The 26,025-nt window shown below is 40.7% G+C and overlaps 1 protein-coding gene across 5 annotated transcripts; it reads right to left on the bottom strand.

Moving 5' to 3' along the window:
* Positions 1-1,245: 1,245 nt before the first annotated feature.
* cert1 (ceramide transporter 1) lies at positions 1,246-25,723 on the bottom strand. 5 transcript variants are annotated; one of them, XM_022193182.2, is made up of 18 exons: positions 25,035-25,723; positions 24,490-24,624; positions 21,838-21,954; positions 12,884-12,991; positions 12,454-12,592; positions 12,227-12,316; positions 11,907-12,064; positions 9,720-9,812; positions 9,478-9,564; positions 9,155-9,247; positions 8,708-8,785; positions 7,399-7,494; positions 7,001-7,133; positions 5,774-5,844; positions 5,533-5,661; positions 3,999-4,128; positions 3,064-3,200; positions 1,246-2,893 (listed from the first exon to the last, which is right to left on the bottom strand). In XM_022193182.2, the coding sequence occupies exons 1-17, from the start codon at positions 25,122-25,124 to the stop codon at positions 3,073-3,075; spliced, it is 1,875 nt and encodes a 624-aa protein (XP_022048874.1). In that variant the 5' UTR covers positions 25,125-25,723; the 3' UTR covers positions 1,246-2,893; positions 3,064-3,072. The 5 variants fall into 5 exon arrangements, with proteins under 5 accessions (XP_022048874.1, XP_022048864.1, XP_022048884.1 ...); XM_022193172.2 differs by having other exon boundaries at positions 12,227-12,319; XM_022193192.2 differs by lacking the exon at positions 8,708-8,785 and having other exon boundaries at positions 12,227-12,319.
* Between the last annotated feature and the right edge of the window lie 302 nt (positions 25,724-26,025).

Raw genomic sequence — 26,025 nt, forward strand, 5'->3', positions numbered from 1 at the left:
CATAATACTACCATTGGAATGACTACTAATACTTGTATCCCAATTTAAAGTACTGAAAAGCAAAAAAAGTGTAATGCCCTTTTTGTGTCACAAGGTCTAGTTTAGAGCCATACCTGTAGATATCATGACATGTTGACACCCATTTGCAATGCATACATGTAATTACAACATACACATACAAATTACATGTACTAACTTGAATTCAGGGAGCTCTGTTGTAGTTTATGGTTGATTAATTTAAAAATAACAACAATAATGTTGAATTTTACAGTATCAGTGCAGTGGGATTAAACATGTTAAATTTAATTGTACAATGTCATGTTACAAGCAAAAGAACCTATACCTAAGTTAGACCATTACACTTTTTGAAGGTAGTCACCTTTAACAACTAACATTTCAAAAAGAACAAAACATACATAATACTACCATTGGAATGACTACTAATACTTGTATCCCAATTTAAAGTACTGAAAAGCAAAAAACGATTTTGACATCACCCATGCTATTTTGAGTAAGAATATCTCAGTAACTACAAATATAACCCTGCTGCTTTTTTGTACAGTGATAGAAGACAGATAGAACTGTCTTGTAGAAAAAGTTGGGGTCTCTGGTACCTGTCCCACACTGAGATTTTTGCCACTAAAAATAGCCAATTAAAAATGTCGTTCAACTTTGGGAGGTCATATTTTCCAAACTGAGGTACCTAGAAAGCCCCAATTTGCTAAGTTATCACACAAGTTTGTGTAGAATGGAACCCAGGGGTGTTAGAACACTTCTGTGCAGTATTTCTAGTACTTTTAAGGTCCCAAACCACACTCGTGAGTAGGTATCTATAATTTTTTAGCATTTTTAGCAAGCCCCCATGGCCTGCAGAGTGTAGGGAAACACCTGGGGATGTTTGTGGGGCACTAGCTACATGCAGAGACCTTGTTTACCAACTCACAGCTCTCTGGTATGTCTAGAGGCTGAGAAATAACCACTTAAAGATGCAAAAAACGCTGGCGAGGCTTTTTATAGCCCAAATTCTGAAAATTTCAGACCCCCACAACTCAGAAACTATTTGAGCTACAGGCCTACAATTTTGCATAGAAAGTACTTTTGTGACTATCTAATGGCATGCAAATTTAGGACTAATTTGAAAATGGTGTGGCAACAACCATCTGGTGAAACCACACGGAATGACCCATTAGGCTTTCACATAATCTACCTTCAGTTATAAAGCAGGGAAAAAGCACACATACTCTGTTCTGTTGTGTAATCATTTTAATTTACAGAACATTGTCAAATTGCATTACATTTAGTGCAAATAACACATCTGATGTACAACTTAGAAATATACAAAGTGTGTAGATTACTGACAAAATATCAAAATTAAAAACACTAAATGCATTCTTCAGCTGACAATGCTCGTCATCCAGCTCTTGTAATTATCAGCGAAAACAAATATCTGGATCCTCCCCAACCTCTGACCTCTTAGACTGAAAAATCTCATGGTGAATTTTTTTCCAACCATGCAGATCTTATGGTTGCAAAAACTCCCAACTGTTGATGGCATTAAACAAAGTCAATTTAAATCTTGAGGTAAGATGATGTGAAATGCTGACCCCCACCCCCCAAACCCCACCCAGCTTCATTTCAGTGGTGATAAATGCACGTCTGGTGGCTGTACAGTAGAGAAAGCCAGGACTTTTAGGTTTCATCCCGGTGTCTAAGGCATTTTGGGGGTAGTTTATCAGTCAAAGGGCAGGAGGCCACTGCACTGTAGTGTGGCGTGTGAAATGTAATCTCAGCGTAGGGTGTCGATGATATCCTGCTCAACATTTTACAACTTTTACCTTGTCCTGCACGGAAGGAGCAGGACTGATTGACAAACCTGACACTCATGAAGGGACAGACACTTTTCCTGCTTTACTAGGGGCTGAAAGAGGGAAGGAAAAACCCTCAGGTGTACAAAATGCACCCGCTCATCTCTCAATCAAAGAGAGAAATCTTCAGATCAGACACTACAGCTGGTTATTTGCAAATATCTGCCAGTAACCTAAAGACAGATACATGCTGACTGCAGCTTAGCATCTAAAGACCACAGCCTACTATCATCAGTTCAGCTGTGTCCAAAATAAATGAATTAGTAAATGCTTTTTATCTCCCACTCTGTATTTCCTTGGCCCATTTACTGTCATCAAATTCAAGCGCTTAACAGTCAATTCACATTTCTCATGTTGGTAAACTAACTGAAAACTTATTCTGTTTTCTCTGTACAATACATTGTGTCCACGGTGCTCTCTGAAAGCTACTTTATAACAATCTAGAAATATAAAGATCTCAAAGCTTTAGGCTCTGACCCCCCATCAAACTGCAAAAGAGAGTTTTCACAAGAGGGACAGGAGAAGGCAAGAAAGAGGAGATAGTGTACCACGCCTCATCAGTGCTCTTCCTGTAAATATCTGATGTTCCTCTCTCATGGTAGTTATTTTAGCAGCAGCAGAACAAGTAGCTGTAATACTAGTGATTAAAGCGAACCCAAAAAAAAGTCGAGAAGTATGTAATCATAAGAAATGTACAAAACAATTTACAAAAAAAAGCAAGTAATCGGTAACAATTTAAACTCACTTGGGAAACTCTTGAATTTATGTACATACAAATGTACCCATGACCCACCAGATGGTGCTGAGCCATTCTAATGGAGCTGAGGCGACCACTACTGATGCATTAAAGCCATAAAACCAGTCTCATCTTCAAGCAGGTGTCCGGTGGGACGTCCTGATGATATGGTGTCCTGCATGTAGTAGTTGGAAAACACATTCTAACTGATAGGTGAAAAGGTCACGTGGTCATCAAGAGCCTTCTGAACAACACGGGTCTGTTTAAGGGGGAACCTCGGCTCTCCACAAGCCTGAAACGAGGAGAAGTAAAAGTAAGAAAAACACAGCAAAGAGCTCAGCTCAAATGACAACTGATTCGAAAGATCTACCGTCTAACTCTCCAACACATTTACAGTGTTGTAGCTTTCAGCTTAGCTGCTATCTCAGTTGATCAATAATATCTATTCAGATTCTTGGTTACCTTTTGGGTTCAGAAGAGGATAGGCTTCCCAGCAGTTTTTTCCTGGACGTAGGAGGTGAAGCGTTTGAGGAACTTGGGATACTCTCTCTTGGCCACGGCTCTGAGGACAGAAGCTGGAGCCCAACCTCCCGGGTTTACTGCAGCCACACAGGAAAAAAAAACAACTATCAGGCTACTGTCTATGAGCCGTCTTACAGCGTGATAAAACCATTAGTCATAAACCCGCAGTGATTCAGTGCATGGATGGTGGTATGGGGCGCCCTCTAGTGACAGGACAGGATGCGGTGCACTGCCTGACTTCACTGACTATAAACTGGCTCCAGATTTTCTCCGCAGCGCTTCTTTTTCTTTATGTCACAACCTCATCTACAGGAAGCCAGGGGAGGGGGAGAAGCTGAACAAGTCTGGACTGAAATTCCAAAGACACAAGGCTCATGGACTGTTGAGTTTTTGTGTCAGTTACCAGCTCTAATAAGACTAATTAGCAGGAAAAACGACACTGTTCTGAATTATTTGGGAAAGGCTACACGATGGAAAGTGAGAAACAGGGGACATGCCAACTTCAAGCAGTTTCCTGAAAGCGTCATTTTATTTTTCTCATGTCTGACACATAATATTGCTACTGCTTTTGAAATTCTTTAAGGTCCCTGTGAGATCTGCACTGAAGGTTTAAACAATCATTTATATTTGAATAAACACAACCGTAACCTAGCTGACAAAACAAGCACGCAATCAAGTCGTGCTTTCATTCATTTCTGGACTGTGAAATTAATTTTTTTTTAAAATATAAGCATGGACTGTCTTCAGATTATTTTGACCCTAATGTTTAACATTTGCTTCTGCCAATTAATGTAGGCTGGATGTTGATAATTTTAGGTAAGACTGAGGCTTATCTTTGGGCAAGAGATCGCTCTACGGTCTGGAGAGGCACTTACCATTGGCAACATAGGTGATCTTACAAAGGATGTTGTCTCTGCTGATCTCTTTATCGCCTTCAGGTGGGCTGACCAGTGTTTGGCAGATCATGGCGACATTGATTTTGGCACGAACACACCGGTTTGTAGGCTGAAAGCAAAACAAAAATATAAATTCAAACAATCCCCACGCAGCTACAAATCTCACTACAGCAGAACTGTGAGTTAGGCGAGTAAAACAACGATTTTTTTTTCTATTTAACTATAAAAAGGCCCGACAACAAAGCCTTGTTTGACTACGAGATGTTTGTAATTATATGCAGAACTGAATCAGTGACAATTCATAAGAAAAATGTCACTAAAATGAATTAAGGCCAAGCAGTATGTTCAGTGAACAGTCTTTGGCTCACTCACGCAATCCTGTATGACAGGAATAGGTTCACAGCAAGAACCCTCAAACACACAACTACTTTATATAGTATATAAAGCTGATTATCAGTCGTCCCTTACTTGTGACAATGTAGATAATATTAATCAATTTGGCATCTCCAGTGTTTCTGTGGGAATGATGGCTACAGCAGCTGGAGGACAACGTTTCTTCTGTTGGCCTCCAACTTTCCCAAGTTGGAAATTTGTCCAAGAAAACTGTGTGTGCATTTGTGTCAGCAAGACTGAGGCAGTTAAGGTAATTTCATGAGATTCCCTCACCTCTCCAACCCTCTTCAGACACTAATTTCACATAGTTTTGCTGTTGTGGAATTCAGAGCCCATCACCTGATGCTTCTGAAACCTAAGTTACTGTGACAAAAAGCTAAATAGACATAATTCTCAACAACAACAGAATAAAACTAAGAGGTACAATGTTGCCCCACACTGCTGTTAACCCTCCTGTTGTCCTCTTTTACAGGCTCCAAAAGAAATCTGTCTGAAAAAAAAAATCAAAAAATTCAGCAAAAAAATTCCCGAAATTTCTGCAAATTTGCAAAGCCTTCAGGAATAAAATTAGAATAATTCCATCAAAGTTTCCCTTAGACGTTTTATTTTAAAAAATCTCCCAAATTTGGCAAGAAAATTCTTGTAAATATTTTCCAAAAAATGAGTAAAAATCTGCCCCAAAAAATCCTAAAAATATCTAAAGCGATTACATATATATCAGTAAAACGTCTAATATTTCCTTTAAGAACATTCACATAAAAATCGACCAAAATCCAGTAAAAATTCGCTGGATTTCTTTGATTTTTTTGTGAAAGTTCTTAAGAAACATTTTGAACATTTCTTTTTTTTCCACCAAAAAATATTCAAAGATTTCCCAGAAATGCTGAAAATATGGACATCAGAAGTTTCACTGCGAAATTATTATTTTTAAAACGGGTCAACACGAGGGTTAAACACAGTAGAAAAATACATTTCATTTCTGACATTTTGACACCAGTCCAATGCTGACGAACACTAGAGAGTTGAGTGCTTAACTGAACAAAGCAGACTTAATTACACAGCATGCATTTAGTCCTGTATCACTACCAGCACTGGGTACGTGTTTCAGGGTTAATCTTACCAAAGCGTTGTCGTGATCCACAGAGAAGTTGCAGACGAGCCATGTGTCGGGATCATTTTCATTTGTTGCCAGAATCTTTCGGATAGCTGACAGATAGAGAACGTCCCTCTGAGAGGCCGGCCACACTCTCTGAAACAACCAGACACATCCAGCTTTAGAATCAAACACGCTGCAGAATATTCAGAATCAAATGTGTGAAACATGTTCAGCAAAGTCGGAAATCACAGCGAACTCCATCTACCTTGTGCGTCTGGTAAACAATGACAGCATTGTCAGAGAGCGTTTCCACAACGTTGAAATTTTCAATGGTGGCTGAGGGAAGAGGAGTTCAGGCAGGTCATGACATTGAAACAAAGGAAGTCAAAACATTCTTGATATATTGTTGCACTGCAAAAACTCAAAGTCTTACCAAGTCTATTTGTCTTATTTTTAGTCAAAATGTGTCGTCCCACTTGATTTAAGATAAATTCACTTAAAAAGTGACATTTCAGCAAAATGGAGGGACTTGTTTTAAGACAATGCATCTTAAATATCTTGTTAAGTCGAACAATCTTAAAATGACCTTGTTTTGAGTTGAACTTTGCAAGAAAATTCAAAGTTTAACCCTTGTGTTGTGCTGTGGGTCAAAATTGACCCGTTTTAAAGTTTGAAAATGTGGAAAGAAAATATAGTTTCACAGTGAAACGTCTGATGTCCACATTTTCAACATTTTTGGGAAATTTTTGAACGTTTATTGGTGGAAAAAGAAATTTAAAAATGTTTAAGAACATTCACAAAAAAAAAAATCAACCAAAATCCAGGAAATTTCGCTGGATTTTGGTTGATTTTTTATGAATGTTCTTAAAGAAAATATTAAAAGTTTAACAGATGTATATGTAATCACTTTAGATATTTTTTAGTATTTTTTGTGGAAGATTTTTACTCATTTTTGGAAAATATTTACAGGAACTTTCTTGCCAAATTTGGGGGATTTTTTTTAAAAATAAAACTTAAGGGAAACTTTTAAGGAATTTTCTTCCTGAAGGTTTTATAATTTTTCAGAAATTTGGGGGATTTCTTTTGCTGAATTTTTAGATTTTTTTCAGAGAAGGAAAAAATATTTTTTGGTGCCCATAAATGAGGACAGCACGAGGGTTAATACTTCTCAAATTAGGAGGTTACATGAAAGTAAAAAACTATTTTTGAGCAAATTTATTTATTTTTTTTAGCATATCTGGCTCATTTTAAGACACCTAAGCTTGACCATCCTGGTAAAATAAAGCTTAAAATAAGTTTTCCCAGCTAATTTTAAGATCTCAATATTCTAAATCTATCTTATTTCAAGAAATTTTACCAAGCCATTTTTAATTTTTCTATTGGCACATTTTTTCCACTTATTTCAAGGTAAAAGTTCCTTGAAATAAGTTGTTTTTTTCTTGTTTTGAGAGGGGCATTTTTTCCAGTGTGCCTTCTGAAACGGTGGACTTACTCTCCCAGTCCATTCGGACAGCTGTATCCCAGAAGTAGTGGCAGACCTCATGTCCTGTTACCCCCTTCACAGCATGTGTGGCTTTGAGAGGATCCAGGACGATACCGTTCTCCTCCACCTCTCTCCTGTACACCTGTTTCACAAAGCGACAGAAAACAAAAATCACTACTACAAACATATTTACAGCCTCACAACAGAATCTATTCTGAAAGATACCAGTGACTGATAAATTGAGCTGATTTTTACACACTTTTATGGTTTTAACAGATTATTGTTTTCAATTGCGTCTATTCTATTGTCACCAGAACAGCTTTTAAAAATTCAATAAGATTTAAATAATCACAGCTAGCGACCACGGGGAATGATTCATAAGAGCAGCTCCCCTCCTCTGTGCTCACCTTCATCTCTCCTTCTTCTATTACCAGCTGCCAGTTGGCATCTCCACCCACATCCTGAAGGGAATAAGTCATATGATTCTGCACCATCTCCTCCACCTAAGAGACAGACAGATATTGATTAAATTCAGATCTTAGAGAGTCGTCGACTGTTTTACCTGTCTATTTGACACTGCCCACAGTTCAGGAATAAAAAAAAAAAGAAGAACATGCTATATCTAGGAATCCTATGCTCAAGTTTAAGGAATTACAACAATCTACACACATTGCACCTGCACTCGTATTTTTCATAAAGGTTTTTGATAACACCACAGGAGGCAAACAGGAAAACTATTTCCTATCACTCTGAAAATCTTTGGAATTCCTAAAGCAAACACACGAGCCGCTGAGCAGTAATCAAATAAATGTTAAACACTTGATCCTGCTTCAGGGTGTTATTCCCCATTTCAACAATGCATTGAAAACACAGTGCATAGCCAGTCTGGACTCATGCCTGCTCATGCTGTGAAAGAAGAGTGATGTGAGGAAAGGAAGAGGTGGAAATGAAAAGGTTTCTACTAGATTCCAGTCATGCAGGATTTAACTTTTTGGTATGATAACAACTGCTACGTAAAGGGGAAAACCTGTTCACTCCAGGAATTTCAAATCAGTCCAGTCAGGTTTTTGTTCTTGTGCATCATCACATAATATTATATAAACTTTGGCGCAGGGCTGAACAACTAATCACTTCAAAATTAACAGATGGAAATGATGCAATCAGCAAATTACGAACGCTACAGTTTAGGACATACCAGGTGTGGCTATTAAAGAAGTCTAATACTATGATTTATTCTATTTAAGTCAAGCAGACACTCACAGGTTGCTTATGCTCGGTCGTTAATCAGTAATCTGGCATGCACGCTGTGGTTTGACTGACAGAAGCCCAGTCTCTCTATTTAACAGCCACACCTTGTACAGTTTGCAGCACGGCTGATCCAGGGTTCAAATTGTTGCGTCAATGATTTTGCAAATTCATGCTGACCTCCGTGTGAAACAGTCACATGTCAAAATAACCATTCACATGTTTTAGATTTAGAAAACGGAGAATACTGAACTGAAGCTTGAATTTACAAAATTATTTCGAAAACGAAATCACAGAAATCAGCCCCACCTTGATAAAATAATCTATTCTAACCAACTCTTTTTGTGAAATCCTGGAGTGAGTGGTTGGTAGACATTCTCAGGCCATTTGCTCATGCTTTCTCTGCCTGAGGTGGAAAGCAGAAGGCGCTTGCATCCCGTAAAGGCTCTCTAATTTGACCAAATACAGTACCTGAGCGCTGAATCTGTGAATGTCATCCGAAGCGCTGACTAGCTCGACGGAGCACAAGGAAGAAGAATGGCTATGGGGCTGTGCAGCAGAGAGAGGGTTGAAAGAGCAAAGAATAAAGAGCAAACCAGAAAGAGGCACCACTGCAGCAGTTCAGAGGAGACAACCAGAGCCTGCTAAGGAAGCATTTCACATGAAGAGGTTATATAAGCGCCCAAAAAATTCTGCAGTGAGAAAAGACGCACAAACAGATAAAGGTGAGGCATGGCGACATCATGAGGGCATGTTATTTAAGCAGAAGCACCAAGAAGTTGCAGGTCACACTGGCTGTAAACTGACGAGGCTTTGGACGGGAACGATGAGGTAAAGAAAAAAAAGTAGCAACCTGTAGCCTTAAATTAGAACAAAGTAGGTGTAAGGCAAAGAGAATATAAGAAATGTACTGCGCACCTTGTTGGCAAATCGGTGTGTACCGATGGTGGAGTAGGCGTCACCAGGAGGCACTGGAGTTAGTCGAGGTATCCTGACCTTTTCTGACTGGCTCTGAGGGGCACAGTGTAGGAGTTTGGTAAGAGAAAAAGATTAAGGTGAGAGAAATGATACATCTGTGTGTGCAGCAGTGCTTAAGTAAGTTTCACACAAGCAGAAGAAGCAAAACAAAATAGATTCAGTACATTTTCTAGACTAAAGGTGCAACTGGTTTATACATCCCTAATGTACACGACATTTAAATTGTGTCTAAATCATACAGTCAGTTTAGAGCTTCATCACACCTGCTCTTCTATCTTGTCTTGTCTGTCCAGTGCAGCTTCAACCGCATCAAAGAATTCATCTTCATTAATCAGACTGTTGGGCCCCTCCTGTTGAAAGGAAATAAACAATTGAAACAGCGAAGAAGTAAAGAAGTATAAAAATCCTGTGAGAACAACCCTAAGATAGAGAATGATGATAAAAAGTTGGGATAAAGTATATATAGCTGCTGCTGACTCATTTATCTTATATAACTTCATCGTGCCTCGTAGTCTGGCCCTCCATAGTGCGACTTTTTCTTCAGTTCATTCATAGCAGACTTGTAGGCATCTTCTACACGCCTCCTCTTCTCCAGCTCCTGAACACACAGAAAAATTTAGTATAGTGAGTTTAACTGTGTTACTAATCCTAACGGCAGAAATCATCTCCAATCTTCAATCCACCAGATTACAGATCATTAAAAGCTTACAATGAAAGCTGAATAAAATAGAGGTATCCGGTATTCAAATAAATCACTCCAATGTTTAGGTGTGTGCAAACTCAAACAGGTTTTACATAAAGTCTCCTTCTTTGACAGAGACTAATATGCCCACTTCCTACAAATGAACAAGAAACAACAGAGTGCTGCCCTACAGTTGAGAACTTAAGTCTCTGGATTATCAGTGCACAGCTACTGTGCTCTGCCCCATTACTTAAAAAGAACAGTAGTCCAGTATTTGGTCCCTTTGTGGGAAAATATAATCTAATTAATTTTTTGTTAAAAAGGCACAGTTCTGCAAAAAACACTCAACACTTGGACAAAAACAAAGAGACAGTTGTCCAAACTGCAAGAAAAAAGCAAGAAAACTCCAGAAGTTGTGGCTGAAAATATACTGCAGTATAAAACAGCCACGGCCTCCAGACACAAAGAGACAATGAAACCAAACAATGTACAAAGCAAGGTGTAGACATACAACACTTGCCCCAAAATAAACAGGAGGTGATCCTGCTGTCAGCAGTGTTTACTACACAGACAGACAGAGACCTACTGTAAAGAAGCGGCTGCAGGTCTGTAGAGGTATCCATCTTTGTGTCTGGTATTTCAGCAGCTCGGTGCTCCTTTGTAGAGATGGCTTCCACAAATTGTACCATGAAGTCCGAGCCGTCATTTTCTGACTGACTCTGTAGAAGTCTGAGTAGTTGTGCCCTGTTCCTTTGACTGTATGTTGTAGAACTACTTCTATATCTATATCTCTGCTCTGCATCTGCAGCTACACTTCAAACACTTAATCAAACATTGATAAGTTTGAGGTAGTTTCACCCGAGAAGTCAAACGAACTGAAACACTTCCCGGCTTTTGCAAGTTTCTGGGTTGGGCAGCACGCCTTTGCACACACATACAAAAAGAAACTGGTTTGACAACATCAGCTGGGCTGATCAGGATGTAAGCAAGAACAGCTCTTTAGATACTTTTAAAGAGACAGACCACTCTCTAGATATTAATAAATGGAGGAGGGTAATGCAGGCTTTAATTACTCTGATAAAAAAATAAATGATCAAATAATAAAAGGGCTAATGGACCCATTTGTCTGTTTGCTCACTGAGCTATAGCTGTAATGTTGATAGCTGGTTCAGAGTAACTATCTGTAAACCAGTTTTCAGTAACTGTTAATAGTTTTTGGATGTCTGAACAGTGGAATGTAGGGACCATTCCTGGTTCTGTTTTGCTTTTAACCACCACAGCACAGACTCTTTCTGGGCTGAGTCTGATAACTTGCTTTACATTTGCAACAGGCAGTTGAACAGGTACGTAGCTAAATTGCGAAATATCTTGCCGAAGGCATCTTAGAGACGTTGATATTTCCCACAGAACATACACTAATAGAGCTGACTGACAGAATAACGAACCACTACACAAGACACAGATATGAAGACACAGACATCAGGAACAACAACAAAAAAGGCGTAAGCACATACCAACACAAAGCCTTCAATAAAAAAAGAAGGTTAAGGAAGAAGAATAAAAACGAATCTGAACTGCATCCAAAGGAATTACGTCCAACCTGTTCATTTGTGGTATTAATCACAGCTAGTGCATTTTACATGGAATCAGCTTCAGTGCCAACTCTATTGAATCTTTCTGACCTTTCAAAACAGTGGGAAATAGTTAAATACTAAATGTTTAAATGTTGCACCACCCTGTTAACATCAATATTTGACTGTTTTTAGATCAATCATGGACATTTGGACAGTAAAGTGTTGCATCACAATCTTGTCATCCGAAGGACAGAGTCCAGACGACCAAACTCTTGGTCATAACAGCTGAAGGCGGTTAGATTCTCAGTCAGCGACATTTCCACACAGCAGTGGCTGCTGACATGCCCACTCAGGAAACTGCTCATTATTCACTCGACACTTCGCACACTGTGAGTGACGTGTATTTTAATTACTGTGTGCAGAGTCCAGTCTGTACCTTGTCCAGTCTTTTCTGCCAGCTGTCCTCTCGTTTCACCATCAGTTCGATGCAGTGGGACAACGTAGAGAGGATGCCTGCTGTGGTGGCTTTGAAGGTGATGGCTTCACCCTTAAAGTCAATCCCGTTCATACCTTTGGGGCTGGCAGGAGAAAACACTGGAGCAGAAGACAAAGACATAAGGAAATGGAGCAGCTGCTTTGCAACTTGATCAAAATTCATGAATCTGCTATTAACATGCAACGCAACCAACATGTTTATTCATAGATACTCTTAAATAAAGCAATAAATAGTCAGATAGTATCTACAGGTAGACTCACGTTTCTCTTTGCTGCCATTGTTGTTGTGATTATATTCACCGTCGGGTCTTGCAGTAGTAGGAGTAGGAAAGTCATCTTCATCCTCCTCCACTACTGGTAAGAAAACAACAGTAACTTTAGTTCTACCTACTGTCCTACTAGACACGTAGGTCTAACAAATGCTTTCCTTTGTGAGTAAACGCATCAAGACTAAAGCTCCATAAAGGTGTATTGAAGCCACAGGTTACCTCTGTCTCTCTGAAATTCGTCTTTGGAAACAGCATCGGCACAGGAGTCAAAGTACTTCTGCAGGGTGTCCACTTGTCTGCACAAAATGTCCCGGAAGGTTTCCATTTCTGCTAGCTTCTCACGCAACCTGTGCCCCTTCTGCAGAGAGAAACAGAAGTAACAGAGATGCAAACAACAGAATAAAAACTAGACAGCATGTTGTCTGGGAAAATTAAATATGCACAAAATGCAACTCATTAACATTTGATATTTTTAGTTTACAGCAAATATGCTGGACTATAATCTGTGTTGTGTTTAATCCTGTATTGAACACAAATGATATGAGCCTGTTAAGCCTATGGCTAGGGGTACTTTCAGTTATTGACTGATGCTTAGACACTTTCAAGGCCTGCTGACATGTTACACAACATCTCTCTATTCAGGTTTTACCTTGAAGGAGGATGTGGATGTTGAAGACAAGGCACTAGCTGCTGAGGTGAGAGACAACATGGAACCATGACGCCTCAGACTTGTTTCTGAACCGTAACCAGACTCAGCCTGCGATCCAGTCAGTGAAGTGGGAGAAGAGACAACGTAGAGAGACATACAGGAAGGAACAGAAGATCAGCAAGTGCATAAAAAAACTGAGCAGTCATGCAGTATAATAAGAAAGTATGATGCTCATCAAAACTAGACAGAGCGAGATCAATTCTAGCAGTCAGCAACACTGAGTAATGCTGCGCTGAACCACAGCAGGACCTACACCTACACAGAAAAACAGTCTGCTGAGGGCGACTGCGGATGACATAAGCATCAACCCAGCCACGAGACCTGAGATCAGCGGCTGAGAAAGAGTGGAAGTAAATTATAATGTGTGGTTGGGAGCTATTGTAACTTTCAATTTCAATCCCCCCCCCCTCGGGATGAATAGGGTGTATATACTTTTTAGGAAATACAGTGTGCTGTCTCACATGGCATTATAAAATAAATCTATGACCAGGCATTAGGGAGCGGCAGTGCAGCCATTTGTTCCATTTAATGGCCAACTCATGACTGGGCGATGGCTGGGACCGCCAGCTCAGCAGAGTGACAGAATCTTATTATCACATTGTATGAATGCACACCCAGCCAACCACACCAAAGCAAACACCGTTTGTCCCCCGTGCAGCTGTTAACTGTTATCCATGATGTTAGTAAGAAACAGCAAATTCACAACCCAGTACATGAGCCTCACACTTAAATGCATCAGTATAAAGAGTAATGTCTGAAATTCTTTTACATATGAATCAGGACTCTAACAAGCTGATGGTATGTTTTATGAGTCTAAACTCATCTGCATAGCTTTAGTCATGGCTTTGCATCTAATTTTCCACTTGATTACAAAATCAACAAGAGACTGTAAGCTATTTCTGTTGCCCAATTGGCATACAGAGGAATTTCTTAATAACACTGAACAAACTGAAGAGGGAGTCAGGTGACAACCTCGAGAGAGAGCACACATGCATTCCTCTGCCAGCAGATCTGACAACACAGACTGCAGAGAGCCGACACTTAATACCGGTGAACAGGTAGTGAGCTGAGCGACAGGAAATAAGGTCCCAGTGTTTGCAGTTTCAGGGTATGTTTACATTCAGGCGGTCCAGAGATTACTGAGATAGTAAACAAAGTAGTAATTGTGAGCATTACTTAGCTCAAAGTAATGCATTTTCTCCCAGTTTTACAGGTTTATAGTAGAAATAAACTCATGGAGTGGCAACTTTGATTACTACCACAACCAGAGTCAGTGTTTGACTTGTAACTAGTCGTTTAGAAAATGTGACACACATTAACACAGTGGATAAAATATCACAACAATCCAGCATAAAAAATTACCTGACACAGTTCACATAGTAACTTAACATTACAACATTTACAAAACCACAATCAGAGCTGTTACTAAAGAGACACTAGAGCGACTATTAACAGTTTGCACGAAAATAATGAAGATTTGATAATGTTATTTTATTGTGCAAAAACATACCACACATCTTAACATGCGCGGTTGAAACAAACTGGAGGCCTGTTTTTTTTTTTTTAATCCAGCTGGAATGTCACACAATTTTCCATTTTTCATCCGCAAACAGTAAAACAAGTGGCAGAGCTGAGTGTCAGAAGTGTTCATTTTAAACTTGAAATGGTCGTCAATGATTGCTGACAGTTTGATTTGAGGTCTGCAAAGTGATTTAGCTGCACTGCTGACAGCTCCACCAATATTAAAGCCGACAATTCCACACGGACTACATTTATTTCCAACTTTCTGAAGGCACGTTTAATGCTTTGATTTCAAATGTATTATCCTCAGTGTTGCATTACTGTCTGTAGACCTTTTGAAACACTAAATGAATGACGGCTATGAGTGAATAATTGTTTGTAGTTAAATGGACTTCTTAGAACACTATCAGTCAAACAAAAATGATAATTATTTGCAGGCATTACGTAATGAATTGGAGGGCATGTGTTTATTTCTTTATTTTAGTTGCTGAAATTAGAGATGCAGAAAACATCTGTGGTCCACAAGCAAGAAAATGTAATTTTGTGTTACTGTTCTGATAACCTGGGATCTTTCTGCATGGAGTTTGCATGTTCTCCCTGTGCGTGCGTGCGTTTTCTCCGGGTACTCCGGCTTCCTCCCACAGTCCAAAAATATGCTGAGGTTAATTGAGTACTCTAAATTGCCCGTTGGTGTGAATGTGAGTGTGCTTGTTTGTCTGTATATGTAGCCCTGTGACAGACTGGTGATCTGTCCAGGGTGTCCCCCTGCCTTTGCCCGAGTCAGCTGGGATAGACTCCAGCACCCCTGCGACCCTAGTGAGGATAAAGCGGTATATAGGGAATGGATGGATAATGGATGTTCTGATAACTGAATTTCAGCTGCTAATTGCATCCAGTTACGTGGAAGTGGTCACTGAAATGCAACATCTACTCCCTTTCCCCTTTCCAGTCCAGCCACTTTCTCCCGCACTCACATAGGAAACGGATAGATGTTGATTTCTTTTTAAAAACTGGAGTTACATCAGACTAAAAATACAGATATTTATGTTCCTTTTCACATTTTTCTATTCGTAAATAATATCCAGTTATTGCATCAGTGTCAGCTACAAGAAACAGATCATTAGTGGGTATAATTATTAGGTCTAAAATCCAATATAGGTGCATCTCTAACTTAAATCATTCTTACGCTTTTGCTTGGCACCAAGAGGCAAAGCAGTACACTGCAACTAAGCAATGACGACCGATCCGTGACCACACCAGACGCTGCCACCTTCATGCACCTGGTCAGCTGCATGACAACCATGCAAACTAAACACCCACTTACACACAACATGAAATGGCGTCTTGACTCCAAGGCTTTGTAATGGTAATGAGAGGAGTGTGCAGCGACTGAGCATAGCAACCTCTGACTACTTCTACACATCTGAGCAGATTGCTGCCGGAGAAATTACCTCTCAACACGCAGCCATGCAGTATAAAGTTTGTCTCTAAATAACAGTAAGTGATTTCTTACACAGTCGGACATGCAGTGGAGTTCAATAGTAAAGCTAGTTCATCTGTGATATGAATTTTACAAACTGCACGCAAATATAAAATGTATTGTATGGACGCGAGCGACAATGTGTGAAGTAATCATTTATGTCACAAAACCGGCATATTAATGAAAGATCTCAGTGAGGAGTGACAGTGAGCAAGCAGCATGCAGACATGCTAAAAGCCCACCATTCGGCCATTCCAACAGCCAAAGCAGAGCAGGACGCTGCTGCAGTCCTGGCGGTTCGCTGGCCCCAACATGGCCAGGCGCTCCCCCAACAATCCCAACGTTCAGACAATTCAGAAGCTCTAATCCAGTATTCCCGTTTCCCTGGACACACCTCACTATGGAACAAAAGGGAAGAGGAGGAGGTGGAGAAGAGAAGCCATACAGGCTTGGCTTATCTGATCAAGTAAAAAGAAAGCAGCAATAAGAGACGGACGGAGGAGGGAAAAGTAGTCATTTGCTCCAAAGCAATCAGAAGAGAGGCAGGCTGGATGGAAAGGAAGAGTCCTGTAATTCCTCAGCAGAGCGAAGCAGAGTCTGCTTTCAGTCAGGTCCTCTGCAGGCACACACATGGGCTTAAGGAGACAAACACGTACATGCACTCCACTCTGGCCGCGCACATACATCAACAGACCACACACCCTGATATGTGAAGCCTTTTCATCTTGTCCGTCTTTATGTGCAGCATCCATCACCGAGCAAGCAAGCGTGCCTGTGTGTGTTTGCATGGAAAAGTGAGAGCGAGAGCGGGGCAAAAATGGAGGGTGCATGCATGTATGCATCAGAGAGAGAGACGAGGGCTGTCTGGGGCTGTTTGTGTAATAAACCAACCAATAAAGTACCAAATGGGTGGGCGAGTGAAGCAGCCTACTGTATATTATGACAGAGAAAGAGCGAGAGAAAGAGAGAGAGAGAGAGACAGAGAATAAGAGAGTGGGAGGCAGGGAACAACATTAGTCTGGATCTTCTGCTTTACTTCTATCTACCCACTTCTCCTTTTATTCCTTCCAGCTTTGATTTGCTGATAACTCCTCGAGTCTAATCTGGGCCAGGAGTGTTCAGACTGTGCCCCCAACCAGCCTGAAGTGGTGGAAAAACCACAGATAAAGACAGGGGGTTTTCCCCTTCCCCTCCCATATCACCCCTCTGAATCCGGCAGAATGGATCAGTCTTCTCTGTAAAATCCAGAGTTTTGTGTGTCCCTCCTGATTTTTGCTGCTGTGAGACCGAGCAATTAAAAAGCTGCATTATTCATCAAGAGCAGCACTTAACGTCCCTACATTTAGCACGACTTTTCCCACCACCAACACAAAAACACACCCACACAAAAAAACACAAATGGAACCTGCACAAAAATTGTTTTTCCCCCGAACAGTCAAATTTTGTAATATGGAAATGATGTTTGTTTGCCTTCGCAAAGTGGCTAATATGAAGCACTTAAAAGCTGCAGTCATAACTTGTTGAACCTATGATCAAAGCACATTTAAAGCTGGTAGATAACATCAACGTAGAAGTATGAATGTTTAAAACTGGAACAAAAATGTAATCCTACAACAGATAAAAAAGTGACTAATAAGAATTACAATTAAAATATATTTTTCATCAAACTGATGTTGGAAAGATGCTTTATGTATGAATGTATGTGTATTCTCATGCGACTGTTTTCCTGATGAGAATAATTTAGGAACTATGGTTTAAAAAAGAAACTACAAATGAAATGTTCATATTTTTAGAACAATTATTAAGTATGTTAAAACGCAATAGCAGGGATGTTAAGCAGGTCTGGATAATAAAGACTGAAACCATAGTGCCGGTGGTAAGCACTGCATGATGCAAGCCCTTCTTGTCCGTTAGGGAGCAGCAAAGACACACCGTCTACAGTAATGCTGCAGGTGGTGCTGCATTCATCTCACCGAGGTTACTCTAGGTCAGAGTCCAAACATAACCCAAAAATATTCTCACGCCTTCGTTAATGGGCTAGAGACCTGAGGTCACTCACATTAAAAAAACAAAAACAAAACAAAAACACCCAGCAGTACTAACAAAACCATCCACACCACTATTAGAGTGAAGCAGCAGGACTATCGAATGGTCAAAGGCCAGTGATTTGTATTATTTTCCCCAATATATTTATTATATATTCTATATTTTTGTCGTGAATTTTCATTGGTCTCTCAATGAGACCGTTTTTATGTAGCAAACACAACACTACATACACAAATTAATAGACACTAAACCAAACAGACAGCTGGAAAACTAGTTTAATATTTAAAGGACACTTATGTAAACTAACCTACAAATTCAGCTAGGTACAGCTTGCAGTACTAGCCAGTTTTGGATGGACAACAGCAATATATTTGGCACATATAATGCAGTTACAGTGCCTTGTGAAAGTATTCGGCCCCCTTGAACTTTTCAACCTTTCGCCACATTTCAGGCTTCAAACATAAAGATATATATTTTTTTTTTTTTTGTTAAGAATCAACAACAAGTGGGACACAATTGTGAAGTGGAACGAAATTTATTGGATATTTTAAACTTTTTTAACAAATAAAAACCTGAAAAGTGGGGCGTGCAATATTATTCGTCCCCCTTGCATTAATACTTTGTAGCGCCACCTTTTGCTGCAATTACAGCTGCAAGTCGCTTGGGGTATGTCTCTATCAGTTTTGCACATCCAGAGACTGAAATTCTTGCCCATTCTTCCTTGCAAAACAGCTCGAGCTCAGTGAGGTTGGATGGAGAGCGTTTGTGAACAGCAGTCTTCAGCTCTGCCCACAGATTCTTGATTGGATTCAGGTCTGGACTTTGACTTGGCCATTCTAACACCTGGATATGTTTATTTGTGAACCATTCCATTGTAGATTTGGCTTTATGTTTTGGATCATTGTCCTGTTGGAAGATAAATCTCCGTCCCAGTCTCAGCTCTTTTACAGACTCCAACAGGTTTTCTTCCAGAATGCTCCTGTATTTGGCTCCATTCATCTTCCCATCAATTGTAACCATCTTCCCTGTCCCTGCTGAAGAAAAGCAGGCCCAAACCATGAGGCTGCCACCACCATGTTTGACAGTGGGGATGGTGTGTTCAGGGTGATGAGCTGTGTTGCTTTTACACCAAACAAATCATTTTGCATTGTGGCCAAAAAGTTCCATTTTGGTTTCATCTGACCAGAGCACCTTCTTCCACATGTTTGGTGTGTCTCCCAGGTGGCTTGTGGCAAACTTCAAACGAGACTTTTTATGGATATCTTTGAGAAATGGCTTTCTTCTTGCCAATCTTCCATAAAGGCCAGATTTGTGCAGTGTACGACTGATTGTTGTCCTATGGACAGACTCTCCCACCTCAGCTGTAGATCTCTGCAGTTCATCCAGAGTGATCATGGGCCTCTTGGCGGCATCTCTGATCAGTCTTCTCCTTGTCCGAGGTGAAAGTTTAGAGGGACGGCCGGGTCTTGGTAGATTTGCAGTGGTCTGATACTCCTTCCATTTCAATATGATTGCTTGCACAGTGCTCCTTGAGATGTTTAAAGCTTGGGAAATCCTTTTGTATCCAAATCCGGCTTTAAACTTCTCCACAACAGTATCTCAGACCTGCCTGGTGTGTTCCTTGGTCTTCATGATGCTCTCTGCACTTTAAACAGAACCCTGAGACTATCACAGAGCAGGTGCATTTATACAGAGACTTGATTACACACAGGTGGATTCTATTCATCATCATCAGTCATTTAGGACAACATTGGATCATTCAGAGATCCTCACTGAACTTCTGGAGTGAGTTTGCTCCACTGAAAGTAAAGGGGCCGAATAATGTTGCACACCCCACTTTTCAGTTTTTTATTTGTTAAAAAAGTATCCAATAAATTTCATTCCACTTCAGGATTGTGTCCCAATTGTTGTTGATTCTTGACAAAAAATTGAAATTTTATATCTTTATGTTTGAAGCCTGAAATGTGGCGAAAGGTTGAAAAGTTCAAGGGGGCTGAATACTTTCACAAGGCACTGTAAGTGTAGTAATGTTTTCAGCAACTCAAATACATTATTTATCAAATGTGAGCCAAGCCTAATAAACTCCTGAAGGAAGCACTCACCAAAGACTAATAAAAACGCCCATGTAGCATACACATAAACCTAATAATAACCCTTTGACACATTATCTGACCCACATCCAGTTCACGTCACACCCTTCATGTTGGGGGTGGGCAGTCTGATCAGCCTGATCTCAATCCAAACAGTACAGATCACATCATTAAATAAATAACAGCCCTGGCCAAACTTTCCTACTACAAGTGAACCAAGCAAAAGTGTCATCAGTTGTAACACAATTATAGCTGGACTTCAGACCTTGGGGACCAAAAACAGGGCATTTATGATGTTGTTTTGTTCCATCCTCTATACGGCTACATTTTCCACTAGCAGAATGTTTTGTCGTACAGATTTTTGTGACCCACTGATTTGCAAAATTTCTTTTTCTAACCTCTGGGGCAAAAAGATTAAGCAACATTTTGGTCTCTAAGCTACGTCCTCCAGTCATGACAACACAACGGGGTGATTTTTTTCCCCCGTAACTTACATTAAAATTGTATTAAGGCTTTGAATCATTTATAACAAAGGGTGGGGTTACTTTGACTGGCACGTTGGCCCAGAGACGTTTGCACGGCCCGCCTCGTTTGTAATACTGCTACACCTTTTTGCTCATTTTTGGATTAACTGGACGTCCGGTAATGTCAAGAACTGCTAAAATGGTGATGGCTGAAGCCACCAGACCGAGCCTCACAATCACTGTTCGGGAAACCTAGAAATGATGTCATGGATGTTGTGTCCATTTCTATAGAGTCTACAGTCTAAAGTGGATTTGTAGCAGCTGGAATGCAATGCTGCTGTCTCTGGTGTGTGTCAAAAGCAAGACTATACATCTTGAATGTGTAACTTATTTTGTAAAGAAAACACAGTTTGGTGTACAAAGAATAGCAGAAGCACTAGACTAACATCCTGAAATGAGCATCAAAGTGGTAGAGATACAAATCACCACTTCTGGTCAGAATAAAATCAATGTGAAAACAGGATGTGGAGATTTGTGAGTTGGGCTTTTAGTCTTGAGTTCAAGAGACAGATTGCATTTCCAGGCACTCAAATACACAACTAATCATGTGATCCCATTAGTTCAACTAGAATTGCGATTCAGATCGTGGACTTGACCCTAGAAAATCTTCATATAGTTGCCCAGCCCCTGTATACATTGAGAAGCCACGCAGCACTGACTAGATGTCTTTGCAAAGTAAGCAGCTGAGTACTATCTGATGACTGGGGATACCCCCACCTCAGCACCTCACTCCTCAGATTCCTCACATTCCCAGAGTGAAGGGCCGTTTGTGTGTCTGTGTGAGTGTGAGTGTGCGCGAATCCTTGTCCTACCACACCCAAGTCACTGAACAAAACAGATAACTCCTCGTCTGTTCTGGAAAAAAACTACACACAATCTGACCCGAAATTCAACCCAAATAGTGAAGAATGTGAACAAAGCAGCAAAACTCTGCTTTTAATGAGTTAGACAAACTATTATATATGATCTTTATAAAAAAAACATTCACAATATAACCACGAAAATGTCTTCTGACTCTTAAAAAAATGGGAAAAAAAATCATCCATAAACACAACTGAATTCATGCAAGAGTAAGAGTCCTAGTAAAGTGATTATTTTGTCTTGCTGAAAAAACATAATTCTCGCAAATAACTTAATTCCAAGAAAGTCTGCATGTCAAGCAAATATTTCATAGAAGCTTACTGTAAAATATTCAGATATCTATGCCTATAACCAAAAACTCAAGCTACTCACCTTGTGCAGTTCTATTGACTCGATCCACTGGAGTCTGTGTTCAGGATCCTCAGCCCTGAGGTACCAGACGCTGTCGTTCACGCTGATGTCAAAACGACACTCGTCAAACTCATGAGGCTGCACGGAGAGAGGAGAGGGCTCATGAATAGTTATTAGGCACAGCACATGAGTAAAGTCAGGAAATACTTTGCCCAAAACCAAATATCTGTATCTGAATATCAAAGTACAAGTTAGATATATGTATGTTTTCCCCAAGTTTTATAAAATTACTGGCGAATAAGAGCAGAATCTTGCTGTAATCTCTCTCTGGCTTACTAGCAGTGATACACTGTGGACACACATGGACTCAATCAGTCACAGAAAAGCATATGAAACACAATAAACAGGAATTTTAATTAAAAACTGGTGCCTTATGTCTGCTGTCACACCCTTAAACGACTGCTGCAGAGCTGTGCAAAAACAAAAACAAAAAAACCCCCAAACTAAATAAAAACAAACAACACAAAGACTGTTTGCCAGCATACCGTCACATGAAGCTGGATTGTCATAACCTTTCCTTCAACTCTGGGGTCAAGTCCTTAAACTATCAGACCCCTCCATCTTACAATGCACCCCACCCAGCTCCAACCCCTGATCGCCTTAGGCACCCAAACACGTGCAACAAAGAATTCCCTCGTTTCCTCTGAGACTGGAATTTGACCAGTGCACTCAGATGAGAAGAGATCAGTCCTGCAAAGGTTCACAGTAAGAAATAAGACACAGTTGAGTTGAATCTCCCTGCCCCCCCCCCTGTTTTTCCTCCTCAGTACAGTCAAAAATTCAGCTGTCCTGTCAGCTGACATCACCGTGTTTTGCCCAAATTGAATTAAGAGTCGCTGAATGACGCTCATGTGCTGGCTTATTTGCTGCCACTGAGAACAGCAACATACTCTGTGTCAGCGTACATAACTATATGCAACGTTATCTTAACACTCCTGGCATTACATTTCACAAGCCGCATGCTTAGAATGCATACAAGGGTGGGTTTTCTGTGACCCTCAGATGCTTTCTATTAAAGTTACTGCCAGCCTCAGAGCAAAGTTTTGCCCTCAGAAACAGGTGTAGCATCAAATATGCCCTCAGGTTTCAAATTTTCCCTGGAAGGAGGGGGTGTGCGGTGGTAACCTCAAGTGCATCCAGCCGTAATGGTTACTGCCCAGAAAAATCCAGTCTATCTTACTGTGCTGTATCAGGCACGGTCCATAAACCTCTGCTTTACAATCACGTTTATAACTCTTCCATTCTGAGTAGAACATTCTCTTTCTCCTTACGTAAGCACTGTTGTATATCCATGCTGCATTGGCTTTTTTTTTCGGGGTAAAGGACTGTGAAATCTTCAGTGATAGGAAAGAGGAGGTCATCAGTCAAACGCTGATAGTCACAGTCTGAGAATGAAGTCTGCCTTAAAAGCACCACATTTAAACGAGCGTGTGTGCGCGTGTTTGTATTGTAATAAAAACAACAAAACTTATACCAGATAGCGCTGTATGAAAACAGGGTAAACCCAAACGCATAGACAAAAGCTAGAACTAATGTGATCTTTTGGTAATGGATCTTTGCATGCAATGGGAATGTTTCACCAGTAACAGTTCCTGCACACTGAGTTTCCGTATGAGGACAGTCTGGTGTGTGTCTGCAGCTACACAGCATGTAACAGACTGATGTTAGGCAAGAAAAGAAACAGAGGCTTGTTTCTGCATTCCTGAGACCTCATACCACGGTTTCCTCAGACTGAGCTGGCTTTAGATGTTTAGGAAAAAAAAGGCTGTAAAAAGTGGGTGTGTGGGTCATACTACTCTGATTATTAGTAAGCATGCGTAATAAAACCGTGTCCACTCCTAGTTAGGCTAATATAACATACCGTAATTACAAAACACTCTGAATGTCACGTGGAGCTCCATTCAGTTCTACACAAACACAGAAATTGGCATAATGCTCGCATAAATAAGCACTCTCACTAGGGGAGCCTCACGATAAGCTTTCATGTTGCAGTTTTAAATCACATAATCCTATTGCACAAATCACAGCAAAACTATTCGTTTGACCACTGTACTAGGTGGCGGTATGCTCAGAGAGAGCAGTGAATATTTAACCAGGGTGTGGGATTACAGCTTATCTCTCAAACAGGAGGCCAGCACAGGAAGAATGCAAGTCCAATATCTCGAGTTTGTGGTCAAAGCTTACATTTTAAACCAGAGGGAACACCGGCTTCAAGTAGACAATAATTGCCATGGAGAAACAGACATGAGAGTGTGCTCAAATGATCGCTCAAGCCAGATTGCCTCGGTGTACAAAACACAGGTCTGCATCCCACCTGTGATCTTAATGACAGCCTCATTACAAGTTAATGTTTACCTTTCTATCTCAGAGACAGAATAATAGATCGAAGAGGTTCTACTCTGTCCTAATGACAAGGAATGATAGATCAAAACACTAAGACCTGCGAGAGAAGCAACTCTCTTCCAAGAACAATGATTTTTAAAAAAGGGGGCCCATCTTGTGAGCTTTTGCTGAGATAAATGTTGAACAGGTGTTAAGCTCATTCTGCTTTCTATTTGTGCCTTGGACAGCAGCAGAGCAACGTTCGCTCCTCATACCAGCGTAAATACTTACTGTGATGACAGCCTTGCTGAGGCACAGAGACCCCCTGCAGCCGTACTCCCGCTCATCCTGTGACTTGTAGTAGCTCAAAGTGTTGTTTTTCAACACCACCCATCGGTCCTGCCACCCGTGGATGTAATTTGTCCACTGTAAACACACAGGAGATGCAGTATACAGTTCGCTGCACAATGCAATCTACAGATAATGTGGTTAATTGATGTCTATGCAAGGATTATTAGCACTAATGCTGCTTATTATTAGTCATGTGCACCTACTTTCTGACAGGCAGAGCTATTCAAATACTGAGTAAAAAGTTATTTCTGCAGTATAGCACACTAACATACAAACTGATGTCTATGCAGATTCTCAGTCATACAAGTTATGGACATCTAAAAGCGTCAGTAAAAAAACAACTGAACTTCTCTTTTTCGTTCTTGGAGACGTTTCGCCTCCAGTTGAAGGGGTTTCTTAGTTTCACCCTTCATCCAAGAAGCTTCTTCAGTTCAGCTGCTTTTTACAGAAACCCACAGGAGCCCCAGTGATTCACCCAAAGTTACCTTGCTTAAAACGCCTCCAAACTCCACTGGCTGTCCGGATTCCGGGTCCACATCCTCATCCGAACCGGACGATGAACTCTTTTCGGACATTTAATTCCAAGTTCCAGAGGAAACTTTAATCTGATTTTTATCTACAGATCCACGTAGCTTACCGCTCGCTGCTAGATTAGTTATCGGTTCAAACGCGTCACGGCCAAACCTGCTGACAGCTTCTTCAACTTAGCTTAACGTCGGCAAAACAATGTTAATTAGGCATTAACTGACTGCACAAAACAGCAGCCGGATAGCGGTATTTATCTCAGGTCGTCTGACAGACTCAAACCGAGCTAGCTGGTCTGTTAACACGCATTTCTGGAGGTGACAGCTGCCTTTCAGTTCCTCCGTTTTGCGGGCTTTGTTTTGAAACTGACGTCGAATACCAATGAGACGAGCTAACTTAGTTAGCGTTAGCTGTCAACGACGCAGCAAGCTAGCACTAACTTAACCAGCAACTTGTGACTGCTCTGGCTCTCTATCTCGGCTGCGGTCGGTAACAAAAGACAGAGCGGTCTACGAGGCCTTCGTTTTTATCGCTACACCTCAACTTCAGTGTACAAATGACGAGCAACGGAGTGGCTGCTGTGGTTCCGCAGTTCAGTTAGCAGTAGTGGACTAGCTTGTCTTAATTCGGGTCGGGGGGAGGAGCCCCGCAGCCACGCTTTACTGTGTACCTGCTGCGTACTGGAGCGTCAAGCTGGACAGCATCGCATAAAACTGCTGTAAAATTAAAAGCAGCCATTTTCATATATAGGAAATGCAGTATAACAGAACCTGTCGAAGTCAGGTAAACTGAAGATGCGTTAATTCCGGAAATACACTTCATTAAAGGTGTTTTTTTGTGTGTGCAGTGACACGCGTTGTGCTCTGAATGTACTTTGCACATACAGACTTTGCAAGTAAAATATAAGGTGTTCGCCCTGTGAAAGAGCAAGCATACATATCTGTGCATAAG

This window comes from Acanthochromis polyacanthus, chromosome 7 (assembly GCF_021347895.1).
Source record: "Acanthochromis polyacanthus isolate Apoly-LR-REF ecotype Palm Island chromosome 7, KAUST_Apoly_ChrSc, whole genome shotgun sequence".
In the NCBI taxonomy this organism is placed as follows: Eukaryota; Metazoa; Chordata; class Actinopteri; family Pomacentridae; genus Acanthochromis; species Acanthochromis polyacanthus.

Coding starts and splice junctions, on each gene's coding strand:
- cert1 (XM_022193172.2), bottom strand. CDS start 25,124: ATGTCCGAAAAGAGTTCATCGTCCGGTTCGGATGAGGATGTGGACCCG. Junction 8,786..9,154: donor CACACCGATTTGCCAACAAG/GTGCGCAGTACA, acceptor TCTGCTGCACAG/CCCCATAGCCATTCTTCTTC. Junction 3,201..3,998: donor GATCACCTATGTTGCCAATG/GTAAGTGCCTCT, acceptor GTGTGGCTGCAG/TAAACCCGGGAGGTTGGGCT.